Raw genomic sequence first — 21,447 nt, forward strand, 5'->3', positions numbered from 1 at the left:
AAATAATATTTGTACTTTTGGTTAAACCTTTAACCCTATTTTGGTAGTTCTTTGCTCTTCGATTTTTGCCATTTTCAATATATAGCTAACCCCAGCTACTAACTTGGAAAGTCATTTTTTGCTCTGTGTTCTATATGTAAAAGGCTGCCAACAACTATATTACAGGATATAATTGATGAAATTATTTCTGTGGGGGTTGGATTTTCTTAATTACCTCCCATGCAGGTCAGTTTAGTAATTGTCTTATTTGTGCATTCAGAACTTAAATGGAAAATTTTCATGGTCTTAATTGCTGTTGTTAATTTGGTAATCAGAGCGTCCACTGTCTGATCCACTCCTATACTTTTGAAATAGAAAGAAAACCCTCTCATGTTTTTGTATGGATGGCCAGATAGACAGCGCTTTTAAAAATTAGCATATGAATGTTTTGACTATCTCACTTAAGACAGCCTGTCAGTTTGGCAGCTCCGAGCCTGTTATTTCTGTGTCTTCTCTTTTTTCATTTTCATGTTTTGACAAATGAGATTGTACTTTTGACAAGTGATTTGTACTTCATCTAAGGATTTCAAAGTGTTTTTAATTTATTTATTAAACTATCTAAAGATCATTTTATCTACCCATTTTAGGGTAATGTGTGATTCTCCCTAATACAAATGAAAATAGAAAGTGATAGTATTGGAATTATTGCAGTAAAAAACATGATTGGACAATAATTATGTTTTAGAGTAATTATTGCTTATTCTTCAGAAGCTTCTATTTCTTTCAGTTGAACATCTTCCGACTTAGGCATGGGTGTAATACCGATTTAAGGGGAATGGTCCTTTTTTGTCACTTGGGAGAATGTAACTGAAGGTATTTCATTACAAAAGGAAATTCTAATACAGTATCATAACCGACATTAAATTCACTGATTCATTCAACAAATATTTAATGTGTACCCAATATGTGCTGGGAACTGTTTTAAGTGTTGGACTTACAGTGGTATAAAATACAGATATCTCTCCATAGTATGTTGGGTGACACAGAGATCAAATGAGTAAGTAAAGCAATTTTAAATGGTAATAACGCAGTCTGAAGAAAGGAAAGCAGAATAGTACAATATATAGCAAATGTGGGGAGGGGAGTTAATTTAGATCAGAATGCCTTCCTGAGGATTTGCTATTTGAATACTGAGAAGGAAATACTTATTCTGGAGAAAGAGAATTCCAGGTAGACATAACTGTGGCCACTAAGGTCATGAAGTATAGAAGGCAGTTCTGGCTGCCACACAGTTGGGGGAAAGTGTGGTAAGAGATGGGGGTGAAAGGTAGAAGCTAGATTATGTAGGGCCTTGTAGGCCAGGGTAAAGGCTTTGTATTTTATTCTTTGTGCAAGGAGAGCCTTAAGTGAGTTTTAAATAGGAGAAATGCATGATCTGATTTACATTATAAAAAGATCTTTCTGGCCACATGGAGAGAGTGAATTACAGAAAGCAAAGTGGAAGCTATTGTAGTAGTCCAGTTGATATTTATGACATCTGTGGCTAAAGAAGAAGGGGGAGAGGTGAAGGGAAGTGGCAGGATTGAGATTAGAATTTGCGGTAGAGAGTTGAGGACTTGCCAATGTATAGATTTTGAGGGTGAGGACAGGAGAGGAATCAAAGGTAACTGAAGGTTTTGTTCTGAGCTGCTGGATGAATAGAGATGCCATTAATTGACATACGACTGAAGAAGGATCAGATTTTGGGGGGAAAAATCAGGAGTTTTGTTTTGGCTATCTAAGGCAGATGTCTGTTGGACATCTTAGTGAAGTTGTTGAGTAAGCACTTATTTATACAAGTCTGGACCTCAGTAGAGGGGTAGGTATTTGAGGCATAATATGGGAGTCATCAATTAAGAGATGATAGTTGGAGGCTTGGGACTGGCTGAGATCTCTGAGGGAGTAATTTTCAGCAGAAAAAGAGAGTAGAAAACTGTGCCTTAGTGTTCTCCAGCATACAAACGTATCTGTTCATGCAAGAAAAATTTGTGCCCCAATATAAGCCAAATCAAATGTCTCTGCATGAGTCAGCCAGGGTTCTTAGCTGCAAGTAATGGAAAACAACTGTATTTTAATCAAAAGGTACTTAGATCTCAGCCATAATGGTGCCATAGCAACTGCTATATCCTAGATGCCAGAGCTGGAAAACAACTGCTGGAACTGGATGTTGGCACTATGGCAAGCTCCACTGGCCCTGCTGACCGTAGTAACTGGGTGTTGTGGCTACTGCCAGAGTAAATTCTGTCACTCTTCTTTGTGTCACTTGCTTCACATTTAAGCTTTTGACAAGTAACTGAGGCTAGGTGTATTCATCCTAGCTATTGGTGGGGGTGGGGGGATAATTACCTGAACTTTCTGGTTTCTGTCATGAGAGATATTCTACATTCCAATAAGACTCAGATTACAGGGAATTCCCCCAAAAGAGAGGATGAGAGTTCAGATACCAGACAGTTCAAAAACCACCGTAAAAACAATCAGTTTTGTGATTGTAATCTGGTTGCTTATAAATTCATACTTACAGAATTAAAGAAGAAGTCATTAGAGGACCTCCAAACAGACCTCAAGAATATTATTTAATCACTACTGACTCTTTTCTCACAGTCCATTTCCTGAGAAAAGATCCATTTTCCCTATGTTTATTTTAACCATAGCCAGAGAAATATGACCTCTTTTGATTAGAAACACACAAGTAAATAAGCTCCCAGTTCAAGCATCTTTCTTAAGTAAAAGTTACATATTGAAACACGCACACACACACACACACACACACACACACACACACACACACACACATACAGTTACTACCACTGCACACTCAGGATTTCCTTAGGATGGTTAATGAATCCAAAGCTTCATATTCTGGCCCAAATATCTGACCATTGAATCGACTCTAGATAAATTCTGTAAATTTTAACTAAAGATAAGATGCTGAAATTTCTCCCAGACTGATAGTTATATAACAGCAAAATTACACATGCTCTATGGCTATGGCTACCTGGGAGAAAGAAGTAATAAGATTGTAGGCCAAAATATTATAGTCAGTTGACCTGATATGTTTATATGAGAAAATGTGTAACATAGAGCATTCCTATGATCGAAGATAAATTAATTGGTTACCAAAGAGATGAAAAAGTATTTCCAGGTTAGCATCCCTGTTCTTTAATAAGAATGATTGGGAAATAATTGAGTGCCAGACTTTTTCACTGAGTGCTAAATTATGTTGTCTTCTTTCAAAGAGTGTTGAACTTTGTCCTGGGAGGTAGTTAACTTACTCGCAGATTGTCTGCTCCTTTCAAGTTTGTTTTTAGATTTCATTAGGGTAAAGTTAAAGTGTATCTTTGACTAATTCACCCCTTCTTTCAGACATGACTTTGCTGGGGTCTCTTCCCTCTACTCCCACCGGTTGGAACTTAAACTCCGGCAGTCCTGGTGGCCTCCGCCTTGTTCAGCTTACAACTTCCTCTGGCCTAGCCTCGTGGACTTCCACCCTTTGTACATTGCACAGCTTTGCATTCAGCCAAAACTCAGGGAGACCCCTGTGTTGATTTCTGGAGCACTTTGTCTGCATGTCCCCCTTAGAGCTCGTCTTTTCCATTTCTCCACCATGAACATTCTGGCTACTTGGTCCTCCTCGAATTCTGGTCTTGGTCTCAATTCAGCCAGACCATCGCGCTCCGCTGGGCACCCCCTTCCTGCTCTGCCGCCTGGACAGTGCCGCCGGCGGAAGGCCTGCGGGACCACGGGGCTCACGGCATTCGTTTGCTTCTGTCAAGGTTCTCAGTACTGCGCTGCCAGCGTCCTGTGTTCTATCCGGTTTTCTCGTTCTGTCAAGAGAGTAAGCGGGTGCCAGCTGCTCTGTCCGGAACAGAAGCGGAAGTCCCATTAGAAAAATGATCACGTCATTGAAACACACGAACATCAGTCTTGGCAGTTTGTAGCCCTTCAAATATAATCAACACAAAATCTAATGGTCTAAAGAAGAAAACAAAATCAGCATCAGCACAGAAAAACAACAATCGCAACTATACTAAACATACAGCATTATGTGTGTGTGTAATTACATACAGTTTAATCCTTCCAGCCACCATTTATGTAGGTGCTATTATCATCTCCATTTTATGGAGTTGCAAATTGAGGTGCAGGAAAATGAAGGAGTCCACCCAGCGAGTATACGGTGGACCCGAGGTCTCAGCCAGGCAGTACGGCCGAATAAAAACTGCCACCTCAGGAAACTGGGTAGGTGTGTCGCCCAGCCCGACTTGGCAGCGAATTATGTTGTGTTTACAACTATAGCATCGCTCAAGATTCAGTCCTGTTCTTCTGTTCATTCTCTCTCTCCCTCTGTCCCTCTCTCTCTCCTTTTTTACCTTCCTGCTCCAAACTCCATCCCTTGGAAAATCTTTTTTTTTTTTTTAACTGAAAGTTTTATGTGTATTATCATTGTGTAATTGACTCCTAAGTCTCTTTATAGCTATACCTACAGATACATACCTTAACTCCAGACCTTACCTCCAACCTACCAGCTCCACATCCCTCTCTTACCCTGGATCACTACCTCAGACCCTGTAAGTATCAAACTGAAATCGGTATCCACCTGTTCTTTCTGTGACCCATGTCTCAGTTAGTAGGGAGTCTCTTTTTTGAAAAGATGATGAAATATTTGGGATCATCTTTAAATCCTTCCCTCATATGTAATGGGTTCTCAGGACCTGTTTTACTTATGAAATGTCTCTCCAGGAGTGCCTTTTCTGTTTCTGCTGATCTAATTCAGGGTATCTTCGTCCCTTATTGATCTGTTGTAACAAACTATTTGGCCTTCCTGTCTTTGTTATTTTCCTCCTGTTCTTCCTGTCCTTCACAGTACTTCAGAGTTAGCATAAAATTTAAACAGACTGCCAATACCTTGATTAAAATCCTGTAAGTCAGGAGTCAAGAACAAAGCCTTAGAGTCTGACTTGAACTTTTTTCAATAACTTTCTAGCCATGATACTTTAGGAATTTACTTAATGCTTTAGCCTTAATTTCCTCTTCTGTAAAATGGGCATAATCACAGTTCCTCCTCATAAAGGTGTTAGGAAGAATGAATCAAGGAAATAAAAAAGTACATAAAATACTTCGATGATTGGCATATTCTCAATAAATGTTAGTTATTAGTATGGCATTGCCAGCCTTCTAATCCTCACTCCTCGTCTTGCATTACAGGCTCAGATCTATTAGATGACCTGCTCTGTGGCCCACGTTTTCATACCTCCATGTTTTGTCTGATCCAATGTGGAATAATTCTTCCCAGACCCTTTCTCTTCTTGTTGAAAGGATTCTGTGCCATCTTTCCTATAAAATCTTTCTCAGTTACCACAGTAAGAATTAATTGCTCTTTAGGGCTTCCATAGTTTTAATAATATGAATTAGTTATTCCATTCTTTCAGCACTGAGATTGTGCTAAGAGCTTGAACTCTTAAGAGTCATTCAAATAGCAAGATCAGTAAGTGTTAGCTGCTATTGTTTTGTTACTTTTATTAGTTGTGTACCTGTCCTTTCCTTCAGTGTCCACCAGACCGCTATCTCCTCAAGGGCAAAAACACGTGTGATTTCTGTTTGTCCTCTCTCTCAGTGCCTAGGACAGTCCCTTGTACATAATGAGTACAGTCGATGTGTGTTGAATTTAAAGGATTGGGCTTTGGCCTCTCTGACTGTGCCTGACAGTGGAAGGAAGTGAGGTGGGTAAGGTCAAAAGTGATCCTCTCTGGTTGCTGTGGAGCAGTTTCCTTCCTGAGAAATGGGAGCCTGGTCCTGCATCAACTTGGCTGTGTGGCAGAATTTTTACTGTAGCATGTTAATTTAGGTTTCTTTTTTTTTTTTTTTAGCAAAGCAAGGCCTTTATATTCTGAAAGCAACCAATTGTATGAAGTGTCACTAATGAGGCAAAATTTTTTGGTTTCAAATATACTTGCACCTTTGTCCTTTTACTTTCCTATTCTTTTCTTTAGCTACTTGAAAATAATTTAGAGGCCTTTAGGAAAATTAATATATCTTCCAAATACTGTTTGACATTGAGTTTAATATTCCATTTCTAAAACACAATAAATATAAGGCTAGCATTCTTAGGCACCTACCCTGTGATCAATGTCAGATATGTTACTCCTTAGGAAATCTTGAAGAAATTCACAACAATGGAAAAAGGTGTGTTTTCTCCATTCATTTCTTCTTTCTTGCTTTTGTTCAGATTTAAGTAGACAAGTAGTTATTGAGGAAAATACCATTTTCATAGACTGTTTTACAGTATCAGCTTTTAGGAAAGTGATTTGCAAAGTGCTCTGTTAAAAAAATAAAGGCATAAAAATGCCTTTCAGTAGCCTGGGATCTGAGAAATTGTGTCCTTATTGTTTGATATTGGATCTTTGAAACAGTAAGCTAAATTATAATATTTTGAACTGTGTTAGCTTGGTTGCTCTATATAAATAATTCCTAATGGAGAAAGTATACTGGTATAACAGTAATTCTATAAATATTTCAGATATAATTACTGATTCAATTTGGGTTAAGCAAAATAAATAAGTAAAGACAGAAGAAAAAAAATAAGGTAATTTAAAGTAATATTGGTATTTAAAAGCTTCTAGGTAATCACCCTCTTTCGAGTGGTACCTATTCAATGAAAGCTAAAACACTTACCAGACAGCAAGGAAAGAAATGCCATACAAATAAGTAACACAAAGGGAATATACCTAAAAAATTGAAAACCACTTTAAATCCTATATCACTTAAAATTTTTAGATTGATTTGATTCTGTCTTTCTATGGAAACATATTTATTCTATCTCCTTTCCTAAAATAACTCACTGTTTTCAGATCCCAATTTCCCAATTTAAATAAATTTGTCTTTTATTAAGTCCTACAACATCTGAGCATGGGAAATTGCTCTTCAGTCCACAGATCATGCATGGTATGCATATGGATTCACAGATGCCTTTGGAAAACCACCCCACAGATTAGGAACCACGTAGGTCCCTTAATTTACATATGGGAAAGTGCAGCCTTGAGTGGGTTAAATCAGCAGTCACAAATTATGACTTACAGATGGAATTTAGACCTACCAGCATGTTTTGTTTGGCCTGCAAAGATGCTTTAAAGTAAATAAATTTTTTGAGTGAACAGTTAAAAATCAGGAAATTTTTAGCTTCTCATGAAAAATTAGAGGATCTGAACCATTGGACTGATATTATTGCATGATGTCAATTGACAAGTTACACAACAGTTACCTCTTTTCGGTGATTCATAATCTCCAGGTTTATAGTCCTCATAATTCCCTTTTGTCTTATACCTGACTCTGTTTCACTTATTCATGTCACCTGCTTTGCCTTAAAACTTGAAAGTTTTGTTATAAAGCAAGTTAGAGGGAGCATAGAAAGTGCAGACTTTTCTCTTGACCCCTAGGCAATTGTAGTTTCCTGCCCCTGTCAGTCGGGCATTGGTTTATAAACCCTGGGTTTTAGCTCTTCCATTGCCCTTGACTTGTATGGCATTTAGCAGGTCACATATGCTCTGTGCATTTCAGTTTTAAAATCTGTCAAATGGTCATAATAAGCATTTTAATCATGCACATAGTTAAAAAAAATCTAAATGCTTATATGAAAAACAGCCTCATAAAGTCATAGTTAATATTTTGTTTTATCTTTGCTTGCTTAAAAATGCCCTTTGCCTCCTATTAGTACCTTCAATACCTTGTATTCTACAGGTTGAAGTCCAAATTTCTTTGCCTTAAATGTTCCTTACCATTTGGTTCCAAGATACCTTGACAAAGATCTTTTACTTTGTATAGAAAAGAATGGAATTTCACTCATTTGCTATTCATCCTCTGCCCCCACTATTCATTCTTTTATCCCCTAAATATTGAGCACCTCTGCTGTGCCAGGCACTCTTCTGGGCACTGGGTATCACAAAACTGAACAAGACAAAGGCTCGGCCTCTGATATTCTCATACTTAAGCCTTATATTATAGTTCAGGCAGGTCAGTATTCTGCATCTTGAATATACCTTACATATGCTTGCCTCTTTCGCTCACACTATTCTCCTTATTTTCTCTCTTTTATTGTTTCATTCAACAAATATTTATTGATTGCTTGTTGTGTCAGGCACTGTTCATGGGATGTTAGTGTTACAACAAAGTCCTTGCTCCCTTTGGATTTATGTTTATTTTTTGTGATGAATAAGACATTAAATAAATAAAATATATATCATAAGGGCTATGAAGTAAAATGTAGCAGGGTAAGGAAGATGGAAACTAACATCATGTGGGTCATGGTGCTATTATCTTAGAAGGGGTGGTGCCCAACAGCCTTTCTAATATGGCATTTGGACAGAGGGCTGCGGGAGCTGAGGGGGTGCGCCACGGGGCTCCCTGGAGCAGCGATACAGGTGGAGGGTGCAGGAAGCATGTGCTTGACATGTTTAAGGAACAGTGTGCTGGTCAGGATGGCAGGGGCTGAGAAGGGGAGTGGGAGAAGGGTGAGAGATGAACTGTGGAAGGTAGAGATGTCCGGACGCTGAGGGTGTTACTGGCCTTGGTAAGCACCTTGGCCTTGGCTGCAGAATGAGTTGTATCTCCTCTGAAGTTTTACTTCACATTCCTTTGTGAAACCTTCCTTGACCATCTCTGTTTACAGTGATTTCTCCTTCTAACTCCTGGAACACTTACTCATTTGTCGCCTAATCGACTAAGGCAATGCCTGGTTGTCTTCTTGTAAGTCTTCTCTTCTGTCCTAATTTCTTTGTAACTTCCTCTAGCATGGGGACTGAGTTATACCTTTCTGTCCTACATGATGCTTGCACCTAGTTGGTACTCAATATATGTTTATTTTGTGAGGCTCTGGCCTCAGAAGTCAGCAGTAGGAATTTGGAAGTGATGTCTAAGAAAGAAGTGAAAGAACTTGGTGACAGATGTAAGGAATAATGTTAAGGTTTAGGTTTGTGATCATGGAAGAATAACAGTGCTAAGGACAGATAAAGGAAAGTTGGGAAGAGAAACTGATTTTGGGGTGGATGAATTTGGTTTCACTTTTCTGACCTTTGCATGCTGTAGGAAATATAAGTCAAGCTGGGCAGAATGATGTGGAAATGTTAGAACATTCAAAGAGTATTGGCAGTATTTGTGATGCTGCCTGCTGTATGTAATTTCAAGAGCAGAGACAGTTTCTTAATATTTCTAGTGCCTGAAACAGGGACTGGCAAATAATGGGTACTTAATTCATAGGCTCTTAATAGTTTTATCAAGACGAGAGGTAAGACTGATGCACATCATGGAAAGGGTATAGGCTCTGGAGGCAGGCCATCATGGGTCTGAATTCCAGGCCCACCACCTGCTGTCTGTTGCGGTCTTGGTTGAGCAAGGGACCTCCCTGAATCTCGGTGTCCACTTCTGGAAAACGGAACAATAAGACCTTCGTTGAAGAGCGGTGAGATAATGATGTAAGCATAGGTGCTGGAATAGAGCAGTAGCTTCAGAAATAGTACTTATTCACTCAGCTACAATTATTAAATTATTATTAAAAGCATAATGCTTTCATTATTGAATTTCAGACTCTTGGGCTTAAAAAATATCTCAAAAGTAGCCTGTTTCAGTGAACTGTTTTGGGTATTGTATGACATTTACAATCTGGTACAGTTACTGTCCTATCTACATATAATCACCCACATCAGCCCTTCCTCCAATACATATAAAACTCTGGGAGTAATTAGTTAAACATTGTTGAACATTGCACTCATAGTGCATCACTTACCATTCTAGTAGCTCACGCTACCCTTTATATGTCCATCTATCAAAATAGACTCATGGCGGGATAGGAATCGATAGACATGTTGGATGAAACATAGTAGAATTACATAGAATTTTGTGTTTGGAGATATATCTCCTTTAATAGGATGAACTCATTTACAGAAGATGAATGAAATATCCATAGCAATATTTTTTTATAGTAAAAAAATTAGTGCCGAATTTAGAGAAGCAGCATCTATTCTGGATTAATTTTTTTTTTTTTTCTTGTCAGATACCTACCTCAAACTTTTTTCTTCAAATCACACATTACGATTGTGTAGTCTTTTGGTCTAGAGCCCTTTTTAATTCTTTTTTTTCTCTTGATGTAACTCACAAACCTAAGGAGTCCTTTGAAAGGGTTTCCTGATTTTGTTGGTCCCTCTGGCTCCGATTCTTGAGGAGCTGTTGGGTGCCTCTGAAACTGAGCTTTACTTTTTGCTTTGGAGCAGATGTCGTGGCACTAAGACCCAGAAACTGTTTGTTCTGTGTGGCTGGAGCTGGGCAGGCTGCGCTCGCGCTGAAGGGAAGGAAGTCATTAGTGCAGACTGAGCTGCGGAGTTGGGTTCTTGCAGGATTTCCTTCCAGCCTTTCCCCACGAAGGTTCTTGGGAATTAAAAAAAAAAAAATCTAAACACACAAACCAAGTTTTCCTATTTACAGTGTTCAGGGAAGGTAGGCATTTGGGGAAGAGCAGCTCCTCTCCCCAAGTTATCCAAGAAGGAAGAGAAAACAGCGTAAAGAAGCTCTGATTACAGATCTTTGGAATTTTCTTTGCTAAATTTTACAAACGAGAAATACACCCAGAATTTTGGCAGTTGCTCCAGGCTGCGCGTGAGGGTTTGATTGCTTGTCTGATCTTTTTTTTTTGAGAAGAGGAGAATTCGCCCAAGGGGTTTGGATGGCAGGAACCCGGCTGGGCTTCTGCAGCAGCCTGCGTTCTCAGCCTCTTCCGTGAGGGAGGGTCCCCGCCGCGGGCTGAGACCCCCTGCCGCAGGCTCCGTTTGCGGGCGCTGGCCTGGGGGGAAAATGCCCCGCTCTGTCCGGAGCTCGCCGCTTGATGCTCGGACTTCCTAGCCCGGCGGGAAGTGTGTTCGTGGTTTGGGGATACTTTTCATTGAACTGAAGGCGAAAAGACTGGCCTCTCCTGGGCTTTTTCCCTTCGCGGTGCATATGGGAACGAATTAGCGGGCGGGAGAGAGGCAGCATGACTTGCGGTCGCCGCTGCCCTGCGTCCGCCCCCAGCCCCCGGCCAGCATCTTGATGTTCCACCTACCGGCTGTACAAATATGATGAAATGGCAGCCCCGGAAGAAGGTAAGTGTCCCGGAGCGGGGACGGGGCCCCGACGCGCTCCCCGGGGAAGGGTGACAGGGGGCGGCTGCGCTCGGGTCCCTCCGTCGTTTGCGGGGCCGTCCAGTCCAAGCGGCTGCGTCCCCTTGGGGACTTGCGCCAGCCCCGTAGGGCTGAGTTACCAAGCCAGGTCTGCGCCCGCTGCCCTCGGAAGTTCTTCCCTCTTGGTTTGCCTGGACTCGCAGGGGTGACAGCCCAGAAACACCCCGTTTGCTTTAGGAGCCCTGTGGAGCCGGCGACAGGATGAGCTCTGCAGGACCTAGCCAAGAGCTGCCGGTGTCCAAGGACTCGGTGGCGCCCCGTCTCCGGGGGGCCATTTGGGGTCGCATCCCTCACCCATCCGGTGGCCCCGCAGCAAGCACCTCCTTCCCTAAGGGGTTAACAGGCTCCCGGACGCTGGCAGCCGCTTCCCCAGGGCCCCGCTGGGGGGCGAGCCTCCCCAGCACAACCGCCCAGCAGCTGGATCCCGGGCGGCCGGCCGCGGGGCCTCCTGCCCCGGCGCTTGGGGCCGGGCTGGAGCCGGGCCTTCCGCCCGCAGGGCTCCCGGGCGGCCGCGCGGACCCGCGCGAGGGCGCGCGCCAGCCATTGTGCACGGCTGTGTCTCTGTGCGTGTCAGCGTGCACGGGTGTGAGTGCATCGATCGTGGGGAAGGGGGGAGGGGGCACTTTGCTTTTTGCGAGATTATTTCCTAATATGGCTCCTTTGTTGAGAACTCAAGAAAAAAAAATCCAGTGGTTCTATCAAAATAAATTGCTATTGGTCCCAGAAACAGCGTTTGTAAACGCGGGACTGGTTCCTACCCCAGGACGTTGAGGAAGACACATTTCTTCAAGTTGTTGGCTGTAGGTTTGGCTGGGGCTCCCTTTTGCCAACTTGTCTGACTGGCGCTGTTGGGTGAACCCAGTGGTTCACTGCATAGCAGGACTTGCTCTTTTCTTTCCCTTCAAATACCTCATTTGGCCGTGGTTTTTATTGACATTCTTCTGGAGGAAAACATAGCGAACTGAATGTGCTGTGCCCCTCCCCAGCCGTGACCTGTCTCTGTTAGCAGCTGCCTGGGTTTTGCTTGAACTAGCTAAACTGACTCTTTCTTTGTGGTATGATGTGGGGTACCGTGTTTTACATCAGAGATGAAATAGAAATCATGTGTGAGAAGCATAGAAGACTATGCATTTGGTTTATAGCTAGAGGATCTAACAAACCTTGCTTCCGTGTAGCCTGGTGAATTGAAAGGTTTTCTTTGATATCTAATTGATACAGTTTTGATCTCTGACACCAAGTAATTTAATTTCTACCTTATCCTGAAATCAGAATCTCACATATATCAGTTCCCATCATAGGGCTCCTTTCAGTGAGACTGGTTTCGTGTTAGAGAGCCATGTATCTCCCCCATCTATCCCCAATAAAAATCAGTTAGGATGAGGAAAACATGTAGAAGAAAATATAATTAAGCAATTTAAACATAGATGCTGTGTATTCCTAAAGCCTCCCTTATTCTGTCTGTATTTGTAAATTGAATATTTATGAGTACTTTTAGGATGTCTGCAAACTATATACTCATAAATGTCTGTTTTTTCTATTTTACCCAATATGCAGTAATTCATGTGGTTTGTGTCTCTGGAAGCCCCTCTGGGTACTGGTATTGCTTGAACCACGGAAGTATTATTCTTGGCAGTCAGGTGGATTTCTGGACTCTGGAAGATTCTGTTTCAAGTGTTAGGATTCACTCTGCAGTGTTTACTCACTCCATGATGCTTAAATTGCTATACCAGAAGGTTCTATTTATTCACTATATTCGTAATCCCAAATCTTCATGTTATAAGGACCAGGTATAATTCTGCAGAGTTCATAGAAGATTAAAAAATAAGATGAGCCATCAAATACTGTGTGATTATTTGGTGGTGGTTTGAGAACAATTCTTGCTTCTTCTGCATTGGAAATGGAAGTGTCTTTGGAAAAGACTCAATATTCAACTCCAGCAGGGCACCAGTAAGTCTTTACAAATATTAGGTTTATTTTCTTACTCTTGCAGGAATACTCACATGATCAGATCATTGCCATGTTTCTGGATGGGTCTGGTAACACATTTGTAGTGGTACAGTCACATGCCATGTGTTTTGCCAAACTGTTTCATAAAAACCGTTTACACTACAGATGAAAAGTGATACTGCATTGATATGATTTTAATAAAGCTAGGAAATCACCCATGGAGTGGTGCCCCGGTCAGCATTTGTCTTGTAGGTGGGCTTCATGACTACGACTGATTGGTAACTTGCTGTCGTGGTATCCTGTCAGCCACTGCTAGTGCTGGCTTCGGTAAATTCTGGGCTCACTGTGAGAGAATGACTGTAGGTTCTAGGTTTCTTTGTTTATAACTGAGCATTCAGCTGGGGTACATGACTGAAGGGGGGCTCTTCACTCTTCCATTCTCTGCTTACTTGCTGGGTAAAACTAAATACTAAAATTCAAGGTGTGGGCTCTGGAGTATTCAATTAGGCTCTGCTACCCTGCCACAAAGAAACCACCAGAGAACATGGTTAATCATGCTCCACCCCCAAGACCAGTGAGGAGCTTAGGACCCAGTCTTCCAGAGCACAGTGGGCCTCCAAGCAAGAGCCTTGTATCTCCCCTAAAAGGTGAGATTTTGTGCAGTTTTGATCTCATCATGGTAAGAATGGTATGTAATATGCAAATAGCAGCTACCATTTTTAAATCGCCTGCTCTGTTTTAGGCATCTCTACTTGCTCTATATGCATTCGTTTAATTCTTGTCCAGTTGTAATTTGTATCTTACAGATAAGAAAACAGGTTTAGAGAGGTGAAATGAGAGGTGAAATTCTAAGGAAACAGGTTTAGAGAGGTGAAATGACTTATCCAGAGTTTCACAGCATGACAGCGTCAAAGCTAGGATTGGACCAAGACTGACTGACTTCAAGACATGTGTTCTTCACCATGATACTTTGGAATTTGGATGACCAGTGTTCTTTATCCAAGAAAGATGAAGCCTCAGGGCTGAGATGATCCCAGTACATGAAGGTCAGCCATAGCTTTGCTCCCTCACTTCTGGATTTCAGCAACCCCATGTTCTTCTTCCCTTCTCTTCTTGAAGAAACAGTGATTTTATCTGCTTCTGAGTTCTCAGAGACTTTAGAATCTGTGCTCCTTTAGGCTGATTGTCTTTTATTGATGGTAAATTAAAAAAAAATCTCTTTATGCACATATCTGTCCTCTCAATTACACTTGAAGCTTCTTGAGTTCAGGAACCATATCCCATACTTCTTTTCTGGTGCCAAGGATAATATAGTTGCTCAATAAATGTTAATTTGATGTAAAAAGTAACTAAGAGCTATTACTTTGTAAAACTTGTACTTTATTATTCTAGGAGGTGGTATGAACTTTAAATGTAAAAAGGTTAAAAACATTTCAGTTGATTCATAGATATTCGACTGTAGTGGGTTATTAAAGAAAACCAGAATATTTTGGCACTCCTTCTAATCTTTTGTAGAGAACATCAGTGAAGAGACAGTCACTCTTTCTACAAAGTCTCCATGGCAGTCATTGTTAAGACATACTACTAGGCTCTCTGGACCAAGCTCTGGATCCAGTGTCATGAACCTTTATTAATGTAACTTTATTGGTCTGGCAAAATATACTTCCCTCTGTTTTTGCATTAAGAGGCTATCATGAAGCACATTATTTTTATCTTGTATTTGCAGAAATGATAGTAATTAAAGTGTTCATCTCATAGGAACATGTTTGTTTACAATTCTGAAGTGATTTCTGTTCTTTAAAATCCAAGGATTAGTATCAGATAACACTGTGTACATAAAGCTGGAGCCAAAACCCTCAGGAAAGCTGCTGCCGATTGGATTTTTTCATTGCTTATCTAACATTATTTTACTGTTCACACATAATAAAAGATCATTAATAGGAATATGTCACATAAGCTACATTAATTATGTCATTTGAGAATCATCTGATGTATTTAACTTGTTACACTTGTCACGTTAATATAATGTGAATTTGGCTTCTTTAAATGACTTCTGATAGAGCTTCACGTAGAGAGCTCGTTTGGAAGCTCACTTATAAGAAGTCTGTCTACTGAATTTGTGTCTTCGAATGGCTTATTACTTTTACAAGAGTATGTTTCAAATACTTGAACTTTCTCTATGATAAAGTATTTTTTTCTGGATTAGAAAGCTAGGTCTCAAATCTTAATACAGTATACTAAATTGCTTAGTTACTTGCCTGAGTGTGTTAGTTGATACTATGTTTTTCATTTTGGGCCACAGTTCGTTTAATAGTTTAAAATTTGCCTTAAAAATAAGGTTTTTAAAAAGTACTTTTTAATGGATATTTTAAAAAGTTTTTAAAATAACTACTTTTGCATTGTGTCCAAAAGTATTTCATGGAGGTCTTTCTGCAAATTCCTTCTATTACACCATCCCCAGATTGGGTGGAACCTAGAAACCCAGCTCTTGGTTCTGGCAGTTCTGGTGACTTGTGTCCTTGGGCAGGTCACTCAATCTTTCACATCTGACTCCCTGCTGTTACAGTGTGACGCCTCATTATCACTTGCTGGATCTATTGCAAATGGCATTCTGATGATTTTTCTTTTTCTGCTGGATTTTCCTCCTTTTTCCTTGTAGAGCAACTGTTCCGCACACACACATCTGCTCACATCACTCACCTTCTTAAAGCCCTGCTGTGTCTCTCTGTTGTCTCGTAAAGATCTCCAAAGTGGGGTAGGCACACCTTGGGCTAGGGGTGTGCAAAAAAAAATGACTGGGTTATGGGGAAAGTATGATAACTTATGTTTTAATGTATTTTTTTATCTAAAAATAAGAAATAAATTAAGTTTCACTCATCTTTCAATATGTCTTGCCACTTGCAACCTCATTTGTTCAGAGGCCACTGGGGGTTCTCAGCAGTGACCACTCATTCGTGTCAGTCATGTGTTCACTTTCAGTGCGCTGTTACCATTGTGAAAGATCCTGCTTTCAGTGATTATTTTCATTAAAGAGAAGCAGAAGAGAAAATAAAAATATAGTGTAGATTGTCTAGTGATGACAAGTATTGGCTCTACAGCTAGAATGCCTGGGTTTGAATTCCAGGTCAGCTTCTTAGTAGCTATGTAGCTAGTTACTTAACCTGCCTGCGCTTCAGATGTCTCATCTACTTCATGTGGATGCACCTAGTTCTTAGTGTGACTTTGAGGATTTAATGTGGAATGCATACAAGGAGCATCTGACACATAAACTGTTTACTACATTTTTCCTGCTAGTATGATTGTCCCTGCAGTCTGGCTGGACATGGCTCACCAGGCTTCTGTGCGTTGGCTCCTTCACCTAGTATGCCTTCTCCTATAACCCTTCTTAACTCACCTTCTTTTTAACCCTAGAAATGAACTCAACCTTCTCCTCCTTAGTGAATCTGTCTATATTGCTGGGCACCGTTGGCCACATCTTCCTTTGACTATAACTGTCAGTATGTCTCTGCCAATGCCATGTTTTGAGGGCATAGGCACAGAGTAGGAACTGAGTGAATGTTTGAAAAAATCTAATGCATTTATAGATCGAGATGGTCAGTGATATTCAACCACTTGGCAAGATTCTCTGACTTGCCAGTTCTTGGAATTGCCTAACTTGCATGTTTATCTCTACCCATTTCTCACCCTCTTAGAACACCACGTTGGTATAAGTGTGGGTGATTAATTAAAGGGGTAATCTTAACTATGCATCTCTTAAAAATAAGGTCACAGTTATGAGGTGGTAGCTGCACAGCATTGTGCATATACTAAATGCAGCTGGATTGTACACTTTAAAAATGGTTAATTTTATGTCATATGAACTTCACTGCAATTAAAAAAGGGGGAAAAAGTTACAGTTGTTTGTGACACATGTCACACCTAGGTGCCATTCACATCTCACTGATCACAAGACATCAGTGCACCAGCACCAGGGTGGTAAATCACGCAAGCAGATCTTTATTCCCTTCGGCCCTAAATATTTTTGATTCTGTAAAATTGGTAGGGAATGGCCATCTATAGAAAACTACTTCCAGGAACATTTGAGGAGCTGGGAGTGGCTGATAGACTGGATGAGAAGTGAAGGAAGTCAGTGGTGAGGAAATCTGCGTTGGCACCTTCCCTGTTCAGGAGCTAGCCGGTAAACACTGCCCGCGTGAGACGCTACAGTGTTTAATTGGCCCAACTTCCAGAAAGGGCACCAGCAGCCACCTTCATTTTGCTAGTCAGTCACAGTGATGACATGCTGTGGAAAACGCAGTGGAAGCAAGAGAAAACCTGAAATCTTGGCCTGCCCTGTCAGCTTAGCTTCCACATTGAATTCATTATATCATTAATAACAATGTGTGTCTCTGCTTTAAGACTTTGCTTTTATTGATGCGCTAAAACCATGTAGTTTTATTGATAGCTGTAAAAATTGTATCATTTAACTGACATTTTCAGGATTTATATGAAGCTCTTGGACTGAATTTTCTTGTTAGTCCCCCCTTTTAGGTTTTTGTAGCTATGAGTATTTCTCTATGATTAAGCCCTTTAACCATATTCCTTTTTAAGCACATTTTGTTATTTATCCTGTTAGGGTGTTCTGTTTTTGTTATTTTGAGTATTCCATCCTTTTAGCATATATTTTAAGGAAAAACAATATTGTATCCTCTGGCTTACACCTTCTTGGTAATAAATAGTATTTCTAGAAAATGTACATGAAATAAACTTGATGGTAGTTGTAAAAGCTTCACATAAGTTTTTTGCTGGTAGATTTCTTTTGGTTTGGGAGATTACATGACTTGAAATCTAGCTTATATCTGGTTTTGTAAGCAAATGTGAATTCACAGATGTACCCATATTTCCAGCATTATTTAATTTATGGGAGGCAATATGTTGGATTTATGTTATGTTGGGGTACTGAGACTTGTGGAAGGGTAGATAGTGAGGCAGTCTGAGTTAGAGGGCAATTAACATTTGGAATAGGGTCAAAGTGGAGCTGGGAGCCAGCAGCCAGGAGCCAGTTGTGGGAACACATTCTGTTTGACTACATACTCTCCCAAATCTTCATTCGTAGACTTGAACCTTTGTTCCACTTTCTGGGATAACATTGTTATGTCCTATATTAGCATATCCTTTTTCAAATTGATGAATGGGTCCTTATTTTGACCCGCCCAGTGTAGGTGTTTCTTGTTTTAAGGAATATCAAAATGTGTATTTTGAATCTGAAGACAAACTGAATGCCAGCTTGTTTTATGTAACTAAAAATCTTGGATGTCCATTATGTATCTGGATCATTACTTCACTGACATTGTTAAATATATTTTATGTTTTTAATGTTTGTAAATGAACATAGCAGGGATGCATATACACTTTGCAAGGTTATGCAAATTGTGGTATCTGAGAAGCTATAATGCTTAAGCCCAGATCTATCAGATATTTTTGGAGCCGTGTTTGTCATGTTGAGATTCTCAGGCATAAATATGATTGTTAATGTTTTTGAGAAGTAGGAAAAAATTGTCACAGTGAGTGATGGTCGACCCATGATCATTTTGGTGGACTTTGGGTCTTTATTGCTTAATTAGTTTTTTTTCAATAGAGAATGGGCTGGAGAAAGGAAAGATGAAGGGCAAACTTTATTTTATTGTTAAAAATTTTGGCACAGATGTTAGGTTGAACTGTGTGAAATTGCTGCTGTTGACCGTCTTTTACGTACCAAAACAGAAATTTACTATGGTTCGGTTCATGTTTGGGGGGTTAGGAATGGTGGTGATGAATACTGAAATCAAGACTAAAATGTGTTTGGAGGTTTAATCATGAATTTAATATTCCATAGTCACTATGGTTTCCATGGAAAATCGCTTCACTAATGTTTATCTGTGATGTTCTTATGAATTTCCTTTTAACTCAAACTTAATTCATCAATTGCCAGCCCTTGTTAAATTTCAACCATTTTTTTAGATGTGAACTTTTCCAAAATACATTATACATTTTCTGCCTTCTTAGGCAGAGGGTGGTATTAAACACGATTTAAACTTGTCCTAATTTCTTAGGATTAGTATCAGAAACATGAGTTATTCTACTTTGCTGTAATACAGCAATACTAGAGGAGCTTTTAAGGAATGTAGGGTTATTTGTTCCTACACTGAATTACCCCCGATTGCTCTTTCGTTTCTTGTATGCCTTCTTTGTGCAGTTTTTATATTTCTGTCCATATTGTGCAAAATAATGCTGCTGTCATGTGCCTCCCTCTTGCAGTGCTGTATTATGTGTTTGTTTCCTATCTGTGGTGGGTAAGAAACTGAGCTAACTGAGCCTTAGCTTGTGACTGAGATGAAAGTAAGTAGACTCTGAATGAGGGCTTCTCTTATAAGCACATGAATTTTAGAGTGTGGACTGTGACTTTCTGTTTGACCAGAGTTTTGTTTTGTTTTTGAAATACTTTCTGGTTTTAAATAGTTGAAGTGGTTAAATAAGTGGCCTTTTGGTGAGTGATATATATATATACATAGTATGGTACTGATTACTGAGAATTAGATATATTTGAGGATGCATAGTCACAGGGACTGTAAATATTTTGAATAGTTTGATCAATACTACTGTAGTTTTCTCTGACGTTTTGGTATATCTGGCTTCGCATTTTTTTTCCGATAACTTGTTTAAATTTATACACAAAATAAAAGACTACAGTGGAAGGAACTAGTATTAGTAGTTTCTATGAAGGATAGAATTGCCCATCCTAGGGAATATGTCTGATTGCCTTTGAGAAGAAACAACCAAGGAATATGGGAATTATTTAAATATTAATTAACTAAAACGTCATTTTTTTAGTGACACAAATATTTTGTTTTAGCCTAGGATCTTGCTGGGCAGTATTTATGATATGGAGACTAAAACATTTTTAGAAATGAAAGGAACTTTAAGGAGCATTTAATTTTATAGTAGGGAGCAGAGCACCAGTAGGGCGAACTGGCTCCCTTAGAATCATGAGGCCTCTCAGAGGCTGGGTCCTCTAGGAGCGGGCCAGACCCACTGGGCTGTACTGCTTCTGCTTCTTGAGGAATTCAGAATCTAACGGACTTTTTGTAAATGAGACAGTGATGTAGAAGGCTTGTTCTGAAGACACAAGAAATCTGTTTACTTTCAGACACTTCTTCTGTGACTGATTTTCCTAAAATTCTTTTGCACCAATGCATTAAAAAACATTGTAAAATGCCCATATGATAGTAGCATTTGTTTGCTTATTTGTTAGCTTTGCTTGTCTGTCACCTAGGAAGACATTCACAAGTGGGATTCTTATAACCTCTTGTAGCTGGTAGGGAGGGATTCATGAAACATCAAGACCATAGTCTCTAAGAGGCCTGGTTTGAATTGGAGGATAGGGTCACTTTACTTTGATGGGGACCATGAGTAGCCAAGAAGCAGCATTAAGGGATCTGTGCTTTGGGGAGGACAGGAGAACAAGATAGTTGAGAGTGGAAATAGAGGATGTTGATCACAGACTTCACATACTTCATGATTTCAAGGGAGGGCCAGCTCTAGGTCAGAGTAGGTGGTGCAAAAGGGCAAGCGTCAGGTAAGAAAAATTAATGACTACTATTAATAAAGAGAGAATTCTAATTTATCAGAAAAGTAAACAGTTTCTATAAGTTTATGCAAAATGAAATAGACCTCATTGATAAGTAAATCATATCAGAATGTACTTGTCACTGTGCTGTTTATTTCTGATGATAGCTATGGTTCCAAGAAATTTTAATGAGACATATAAATGCGATCTAATTTATAGTGGTCATGAAACAATTTAGAAGAATGGGGCTATTATGGAACCTGTTTCCAGTAAGTAACTGTAACTGTAGGTAAATTAACTAGGTTAATTTGAAAAGAACTCTGGCTTTATTTTTTCAAGTGGATCTATATTTATCTTTGCATTGCATCATACTGAATCAAGAATGAATGAGAATGCAAAATTCCTAAAGCTAATTTTTAAATTATTGTAACATACAATATACTGCTGACATCTAGAAGTTGATTAAAATGGTATAAAAATGTGGAGAAAGTGAGCAGATTTCTTTTTGTTTGAAATTTAAACGTAAAAATTCTAACTTCAAGAGAAATCAGTTAAGGAAGGATCTTAAATGATAGCTGTTGACCAAGTATAATTACATATGAAAGTATAATTAACATTTATACTGACCAAATAAACTAGGGAAGATTAATAGGCACAGAAGTTAAAAACTCACCATGGATGAGTTTTAAACACTAATAT

General features: G+C 39.7%; 1 protein-coding gene across 3 annotated transcripts in view; it reads left to right on the forward strand.

The window, feature by feature from the left end:
• Positions 1 to 21,447, forward strand: part of TTC28 (tetratricopeptide repeat domain 28) — a 625,746-nt gene that overhangs the window by 218,803 nt on the left and 385,496 nt on the right. The window contains exon 1 of one of the 3 annotated variants that reach the window (XM_036908926.2): positions 9,422 to 11,138. The exons of the other annotated variants lie outside the window; for them this stretch is intronic. Coding sequence (XP_036764821.2) covers positions 11,112 to 11,138 — 27 coding nt within the window. The 5' untranslated portion in view covers positions 9,422 to 11,111. Of the gene's footprint in view, positions 1 to 9,421; positions 11,139 to 21,447 lie in introns of those variants that run through there. 3 annotated transcript variants of the gene reach the window in all.

Source organism: Manis pentadactyla, chromosome 14, assembly GCF_030020395.1.
Source record: "Manis pentadactyla isolate mManPen7 chromosome 14, mManPen7.hap1, whole genome shotgun sequence".
Taxonomy (NCBI): Eukaryota; Metazoa; Chordata; class Mammalia; order Pholidota; family Manidae; genus Manis; species Manis pentadactyla.